The sequence below is a fragment of the Scardinius erythrophthalmus genome (genome assembly GCF_964197995.2).
Source record: "Scardinius erythrophthalmus genome assembly, chromosome: 6".
In the NCBI taxonomy this organism is placed as follows: Eukaryota; Metazoa; Chordata; class Actinopteri; order Cypriniformes; family Leuciscidae; genus Scardinius; species Scardinius erythrophthalmus.
This window is the reverse complement of record NC_138226.1, coordinates 8,123,308-8,132,184: the sequence shown is the minus strand read 5'-3', so window position 1 is coordinate 8,132,184 and position 8,877 is coordinate 8,123,308. Positions and strand designations below refer to the sequence as shown.

Genomic DNA, 8,877 nt, shown 5'->3' with positions numbered 1-8,877 from the left:
CAATGATAAACAAGGCAATTAAGAAAAAAAGAAAAACTTTAGTCATTAATAACAAATATATAAGAAACTATACTTAAAGAAAATAAAGCTTATTTTATTTTTTTTACATTTATTTCATTACTGCAATGCTAAATATATGGCAATTATATATGCATCAATACATATATATATATATCTCAATACTCAAATGTATATTTCTTAAACTATCAAATATATCAAAAATAAGATGCATTACAGTAATGATAATGTTTTCATTATGGTAATGAGAATTGTGTGGAAAATAAACTTAACTTTTTTTAAATGTGCTTATTCTTAACCCTTTAAACCAGCTTCATTTTTTTTTATTATATATATATATATATATATATATATATATATATATATATATATATATATATATATATATATATATATATATATATATATAATTCACACAATGCATCCTATTCTTCATTTCATATTATATATATAACCACAAAGCAAACCTGGGATCCTTACTCTTTAAATTGACTGCCAGCTCTCAATTGATGACCTTTAATTTAAATGAGTTTCGCTGCTTTACAATCCCAGTGGGCTTGTCCTGCGTCCCATTAACATCAGCTACAAAGAAAAGGGCTGTTTCTATATCAGGCTTCACGTATGCAGTCTCAGTTACCCCTGAAGGTCACGGCAGATGTGAATCCTGTTGGGCAGCACGGCAGAAATCAGTGAAAGCAAAGTAGCTTCATGTCCAATGACGGGCACGCTGTTTGAAACACATGCATTTCAGTGCATCTGAAATGAGATGTGACAGAAATCACATTTGGTGTATGCGCAACAGCGAACATCATGCTTATACCACAGAAATGTAAAACCCCCAGATTTTTCATTTTCGACATTTAATTCAAAATCAGAACGGCGCAAAATACATTTTTTGTTTGGTCTGAATTGGCTTATGTTATTCAATCAAAGGACCCAACATTAAATAGTCACCAAGATAGAACGAATATAAATACATTTTTAATTCAAAAGCAGTATGAGTAGATGTGATGCCACAAACAACTAATATGAATCAATTAACTGAAATGACAAAAAAAAATATTTACTTTTAAAACACCATATTTGCTTAGGGATGCACAAATATTAAAAATTGTATAAAAATGTATCAAAAATATTAAATTATTTAAATTATTATATTTCAAAAATGTTTCTTGATAAGCAAATATTCCACATTATTGTTTTTACTGTATTTTTGATCAAATAAATGCTGCCTTGGTGGTGAGCATTAAAAAGATTTCTTTTAAAAACATACAAAAATCTTATGACACCAAACTTTTGAGCAGAAATTTTGACATTTTATATTTGTGGCAAAATCCTCACAAAATATCTTGATATATTCTTAATTGGTTTTAAATCACATGCAGCTTAAATAAGCACAGTAAACCTTTGAAATTTATAGCAAACGTTATCTTTAATCTTGCTTTTCCCCCAATTACTTCCAAAACAACATCAAAAATACAATTGAGTAAAGGTTACACAAAATACAAAATATTTTTGAACACAGCCCTGTTTAACCGCTAATTGTTTCAGGAACACCTTGCACACACCATCAGAGTGTGTACGGTACATTTCCCCACGAGTCCTTTCAAATGGCAGCTCAAAAACGCTATGCTTTACTGTATAACATAAAGGCTAAGCAAAAGCACAGGTGAAAGTACATTGAACGAAGAACGGCTCAAAATTGGTACATGAAGATCATAATTTGATTTGCGTCTTCCTTCAGGCGGCTATCTGCGTCTCCTCGGTGAGCCATCCCTGCTCCTCTCGTCTTTCCTCCTGTCAGAATGCCTGTTCTCTTTGTCCGCCCTCTCCAAGCCGTTCCTGTACGAGTCCCTGGAGTCGATCTCTTTGCGGCTCCTCTCTCGTGACTTTGACCTGTCCCGGCTCCGCCGCAGAGGCTCCTTCTCTCGGCTCTGCCGTCTATCTTTGTCCTTGTCCGCTCGGGAGTCGTTTTTACCATCGTCCTTGTGCCTGCGTGAATCTGTCTGTCTGTCCTCGTAGTCCTGAGCGTGTCTGGGATGCTGCTGCTCTTTATGTCCTCTTCCACGCTCCGGTTCTCCTCGTTGTCGAGCAGGGGGCGACTCGTCCCCGTGTCCCCGGCGGCGAGAGTCTCTTTGGAGTTTGTCGGGTCCACGGCGGTCCTCGTTGTCGCCATCTTGCCGGCGGTTCTCGTGCCTCTTGCTGGGCCGCTCCTCCAGAGGAGATCGCTGGTTTGCTGCCTTGCTGGACTTCTTCTCCTTGTTCTTGTCCTTTTTCTTGCCCGAGGCCTTCTTGCGCCTCGAGTCAGAGTCTGTGAAGGAAGAGAAGAATTTCTTAAGTATTTCAAGGGTCGAATCAAAAGTGATGTGTTCGGTTTGGAGGAGGAGTTCATTCAGTAACATATGAAAAGGATAAGGAATCAAAAGGAATTCTAGTTCGGTTCCACTACGATTGCACGCTAGCCTTAAAGTCGCGATGTAACATCTTATTGAGATGTACCTCCAAGTGGATCGGATTATCGCAAAGACAAAAAATATAGGACGGGACTTGGTTGTTGATCGAATGGAAGTCAAGTTACCTTATTTATATAGCTCTTTATGCAATATGCATCGTTTCAAAGCTGCTTTACAGTGATCAACAGGAAAATTATCATCAGTGATGCAAACAGAATTCAATTCTGCTGTAAACAAGCTCTAAAAAGACAATAGCGTCCTTATTCAGCTGAAGTCAGTTCAGTGTTGATTCAGTTCGGTTCAATAGCAGTGAAAAAGTTCATCAATTTTGCAATGAGTTCAGATTTCAATGCAGCTTGTAGTCAATTGTAAGAAAGAGGCGGGGTTTAAGCCGACAAAATGATTAGAGAAGCCCAGCGTACGTCACCAGAGAGAAGTTTGTCATATAGCAGGAAGATGACAATTTGATTAAAAAATTGGCCAAAAAATATTTTTGAAAAATGAAACATGAATCATTCACAATAATATCAATAACATGCATTTGGAAAATAGGGTGAATTTCCATTTAAAGGGATAGTTCACCAAAAAATGTAAATTAGCCCATGATTTATTTTTCTTGGATATGTTTCTTATGCGCACACATCGCTTCACTTCACTTCAGAAGGCCTTTATTAACCTCCTGGAGCCGTTTGGAGCACTTTTATCATGGATAGACGCACTTTTATGGGCTTCAAATCAGAAACGGCCATTCGCTGCCATTATAAAGCGTGGAAGAGCCAGGACATTTTTTAATATAACTCTGATTGTATTCGTCTGAAAGAACAATGTCATATACACCCAGGATGACTTGGGTGTGTAAATCATGGGCTAATTTAAATTTCTGGATGAACTATCCCTTTAATGTCAATGTTAAACTGATTCAATGAGTGAGTCATTAGACAATTCAAACCGATGAATTGGGACTGCTGTTTTTAACTGATTCATTATAACAAATCAACTCATGAAAGTAATTTGTAAACGATGTGTGATTTAGACTAGAGAACCCGCAGCACTAAATTTGGCCTATTTTCAATAAAGTCAATATGATCAAACCACTAAAATGCAGTGTTAAAGTCGACATGAAATGTATGTTGCAATAGTCTTTTCTTCATTATTGTGACGTATATCCAAGTGAAACGGCTTCTTGAATGAGAAAAATGTAGGGCGGGATTTGATTTCGTCCTTCAGAAATTGATTGGATCGTAGGAAGTTACGCTAATTAAATTAAAGGCAGATGTGAATGCCAGATTGCAGGATATTAAACCTCACCCTCCACAGAGACACACGTCATGAAGAAAACGAGGGTAGGGGGGTTAATGTTTTTGATTAAAGATTAAGAGGGCATCTGAATTATGAAAAAACACAAAGATGTGCACAGATAAATCTCGTATAACAAACATTGCAACATTCAATAAAAATAAATAAGAATTGTCCATTTTGATTTCATGGTGGCTTCAAATGTGTTTGTGCATGTACACGTTTGAGGGAACTGCTAAAACTGCAAGTATGTCTTCCTTGAAAAGCAGCAATAAACATCAATTAACATTCATTAAACGGCAGCAGAGGAGATGATAGAGGCCTGACATCACATCTCGTCTAAAAATGTAACTTCATTAACAGCCTCAAGAACAAATTACAGCACTTGAACGGCTGAGACTCTTAGACTCCTGTCAGAATCTGCCTGTTCTCAAATCTAATTATATTCTCTTTTACACATTGCTGAAGCCATAAAAAGAGTCTATTTGCATGCAGATTGAAAAGGGGAAGTGTTCATCCACCTTTTTCCTACGTCCTATGACGCTTTGTGCAAATGATGGGAGTAACTTCAGTTAAACTGTAAACAATCAGCGAAAGGTTCACTATGAACACAATAAGCATTTTCAAAACCTGCGTACAATGAGATGACATTAGTATTCTCACCCTTCAACCATCAACCATCAAACATTAAAAGGACATTTAAAAGTGTAAAAGCATTTACAAATTGCAACCACAGACTATTAATAACCCCCGTTTTTTTCTGCAGCAATATTACGGATGTTAAATATCACTGTAGTAATATGTCTGTATTATGAAACACATTGCCTTGATCAAAAATGTTAATGAACTGAAACATTGTGTGATAATAATTCAAAGTGATTCAAAGTCAATTTTGAATAGTAATTCAAAAAGTGACAGACAATAAATATTGTATTTATCTGCTTTAGAAACATTCAAGTAAACACTGCTAATAGGGAGTAAAAGGGGCGACAATTACATTTTAAAGCATCCGTGTGAAAACAAACTGGGAAAAAGACGTGAGGATTTAGGGAAAAAAACCGAGAGAATCTTAGAGTATTCCAGTGAATTATTAATGGTATATATCATAAATGAAATCGGAAGAATTTCGAAAAAGAATGCAGCGACTGAAAAGAGCTCTTGCCATAGATATTTTTGTCATCTTACGTCACATTAAAATACCAAGTGTTACGTTATTCATTTTAAGTCTGAACACGAGAACATGAAGAAAATTTTACAGAAATGATTTGATTTAGTCTTTTTGAATAAAACTTCCCTAAACTGGAAGTGCCGCCCATAATCTAATGTGTGTGTGTGTGTGTTACATAATTATATATATATATATATATATATATATATATATATATATATATATATATATATATATATATATATATATATATAACAATATAAAGAAACTTTAAAAAGCCCTGGGTTTCCATAACAACAGGGATCCTAAATAGCTGAAACTGGAAGGATTCTTGTGTCAAAATTTGAGCATTTGTGTGATGGGATCTACAAAGTGGACACTCCTAAAGTCCTGAAGTACAGGCTGGTGATCATCAGGGCTCAGGAAGGGAGGGGGGAACACTCCATAACAAGCAGAATAATTAAGGAAGAAAAACAAACACAAACACAAAACTGATTGCATGTCAAGTCCAGACACGAACGGCATGAATAATTTGGCCAATGGCCGCACTTTCTTTCACATTTCATCAAGTTACAATGGGAAACCGTATTGTCCCTGCTCTTGTTCATTACGAGAGTAAACTCACTGCAATGTCCACAATTAAAAGCTTTCAATCCAATCTAAACCATTAAAAATGGGACATTTAGTCATGGGTATAACAACACTACTTTCAATTCAGTCGGGAATTGTAATTAGGGCTGCATGATATATCAAAATAAATTGATATTGCAATATGGCTTAGTTCGATAGTGAAACTGTAAATTAATTATAATATATGCGCTGCTGGTTTCACTGATGCTGAAATACTGAATAATGAGCTGCATGCGTGTAAAACAGCTCTGTGCTTCATGACAAAAATAAAAACTAGAAAATGAATAAATTAATGACGTAAACATTAGTATTGTAATTTTACAGTGTTCTATAAACTTATTTTAATTATTTTTTATTTTACAATATAATATTTTTTTTTACCCTGTTCACTTTATGGTTGAAAGAGGTAGGAGTTTTGAGTCCTTTGAAAGAGTAAAGTGTGCATACCACATTTTTGAAGTTATTTCAACCAATTCTAGAATGATTCACTCTTTCCAAATAGCTATTCTTGTCATCTCGAGAAAAGTCCTGTTTTTTCTTTCACAATATATAGTAGAAAAACGAAATATCCCAATGCCTGTTTTTTTCCAATTTCAAGCAGCCCTAATTGTAGGAACATTTAACTTGTTTAATCTATTGTGGTTCTGATTCGACTTAATGATCAGTTTTCCTCAATGATTCCCTAAATGATTCCTTTAGTACTTCAGACAAACAGGCTATCTAATCATAACAAATGATTCTGTTGGAGAAAAGGCCCCTTTATAAACTTAAATGACAAGTGTTTTGATACCTGAAGAGCTGTCACTGCTGGAGGAGGAGTTCGAGCCGCTGGACGAGTCCGAGTCGCTATCACTGCTGTCACTGTCAGATGAGGAATCTGAAGATGAGGAGGAGTCTGAAGAGGAAGAGGAAGACGAATCAGAATCAGATGACTCCACGTCCTGTTTCTGGGTCATGATCATCTTAGGAGCGTTCTTCAGATGTTCTCTCAGCTCATCCCTGAAAGACAAAAAAAAAAAAAAAAAGTTTGATGAGCATTATTTCATTATAATTGAAGTGATCCAACAAGAGAGGTTTCACAGGTTCTTACGTCAGTCCTCCAAGGCCGATCGATGTGAAGAAATTAATGGCAAATCTTGTGTTCCTCGGGTTGTCACGTGGGAACAGACCCTCGAAGAAAGGCTGAAGAGTCCTGAGGAATAAACAAATGAAATGGTCTGCTATACGGCTTAATTTTAAAGTTTAATTTTATTCAATGAAACCGCACAGTACACAAAGAAAAGCACTTACATGTCCTTCAGTCTCTCGTTCAGTCTTGGCAAACCCATGTAAGCGCAAAGTTCCTGGAACAAAATCTTCACAAAGATTCGACTTGAGGATGTCGTTGTGTCTTCACTCATTCTAACGCATTCAAGGACCTGAGAGAAAACATTGTTTTACTGCATCAGGAAACCAATAATGTGTCCAGCCATATTGATGTGTCTTTGTCTGAAATGTAATTACAGCTTTGCGGGATGCTAAATGTTGATGTGGTGAATGTAAAGGAGGAAGCAATAAAAGTAACTCACACTCCATGGAACAGAGTCTGTGTAAAGGAGATGAGCAAACAATCGGGCAACATTGCGAAGTTTGTTGGTTTCAAGCCGGTGGATGGTTTCATACTGCTCCTGGAAGATGGCCTCAAAACTCTCCATGTATTCTTTCTTCAACAGGCAAAACCTCTACATACAAGATGAAGATATCAGAAGGAGAAACAAAAACAACTGTTGTGATCTCTTAAAGGGTTAGTTCACCCAAAAATTAACTACTCCCCCTCATGTCGTTCACCTTCGGAACACAAATTAAGATATTTTTGATGAAATCCGAGGTGTTTCTGAACCAGCCATAGGCAGCAACGCCAGAATGCCGGCTCATTATTGGCCAGCTCCTGCGTCAGCATCACACGCATGCTCACGTGAACAGCGTCGGCCAATAATGAGCCGGCGTTCTGACGTAGAACCCAGGAGCGCTGCACTGTGTTTACTATGTGATCAGCATAGGAGACTGACACAGAAGAGAATAAATTGTTGAATAAAGTCATTATTTTTTAGTTTTTTGTGCACAAAAAGTATTCTCGTCGCTTCATAACATTACAGTTGAACCACTGTAGTCACATGGACTATTTTAACGATGCCTTTACTACTTTTCTGGGCCTTAAAAGTTGCAATGGCGTTGCTGCATATGGCTGGTTCAGAAACCTCTCGGATTTCATCAAAAATATCTTAATTTGTGCTCTGAAGGTGAACAAAGGTCTTGCAGGTTTGGAACGACATGAGGGTGAGTAATTAATGACAGAAATTTCCTTTGTGGGTGAACTAACCATTTAACAAAATAAAAACAAACCAACCAATAAATAATTAAAAAATGAACCTAAAATAAAAAAAGATAAAGGTTTCACCTTATAATTAAATTGCCATACAAACTCAATAATTTAAATAAAAATTATAAATAAATACTAATAAAAATAAAAATAAAAACAAATGAATACGTATTTAAAAAAACTAAAAAGTTTGTAATAAAACAAAAAAATTTTTTAAAGTGTCATCTTATACTTAATAATATTTTTTAAAAATGCATTTTAAAATGTTTCATATTTTAATTATGGTAATTTCAACACGACGTGAATACAGCATAACAGTGACGGGGGAAAGACAGGCTCACCCCAGCTAGGAGACCAAAGAACTTCTCGTATGTTCTTTGCTGGGCGCAACAGTCCAGGATCATGTTGCACAGCTCTTTCTGTGAAGAGAAACAGATGCACATGAGAAAAAAAAAATCTCAAAAGCACACTAAACATCAGTTTTGCACTTTAAAGAAACAAAGTGAAGGTGTGGAGCTGATCATCCATTCCCAGCATTTCTTCACTAATGTCCATTGATTTCATAACCTCATATCTTCTCACCGCATTACATGTGATGTGATGATCTAAAACCAGTTCTTGTAAAATCTCAAGGCTCGTTCCTTCAGGGAGCTGGATACCTGAAACAGTGGACTTCAATCCAGGAGCATGAAGTGTTGAGCACTTGAGATGCAGATTAATCATTAAATGTTTTGTAAACTGGGAAAAAAAAAATATATATATTATATATATATATATATATATATATATATATATATATATATATATATATATATATATATATATATATATATATATATATATAACAAAGCTATCATATGGCATAATGCACAGATCTGATCTTTTGACCATTTTTTTTTTGTCCCACCTGTTTACATTCACATAAGACACGACTTGTATCCGATATCTGCATT

The 8,877-nt window shown here is 35.7% G+C and overlaps 1 protein-coding gene across 2 annotated transcripts in view; it reads right to left on the bottom strand.

Annotated features, from left to right (window-relative positions):
- Positions 1–1,426: 1,426 nt before the first annotated feature.
- cwc22 (CWC22 spliceosome associated protein homolog) overlaps positions 1,427–8,877 on the bottom strand; it is a 48,170-nt gene continuing 40,719 nt past the window's right edge. The window contains exons 16-21 of one of the 2 annotated variants that reach the window (XM_081367500.1): positions 8,266–8,343; positions 7,134–7,286; positions 6,856–6,983; positions 6,656–6,757; positions 6,356–6,564; positions 1,427–2,329 (exon numbers count right to left, since the gene is read on the bottom strand). In XM_081367500.1, the coding sequence (XP_081223626.1) occupies positions 1,767–2,329; positions 6,356–6,564; positions 6,656–6,757; positions 6,856–6,983; positions 7,134–7,286; positions 8,266–8,343 (1,233 nt within the window). In that variant the 3' untranslated portion in view covers positions 1,427–1,766. The remainder of the gene's footprint in view (positions 2,330–6,355; positions 6,565–6,655; positions 6,758–6,855; positions 6,984–7,133; positions 7,287–8,265; positions 8,344–8,877) is intronic. The other variant, XM_081367501.1, reaches the window with a different exon arrangement.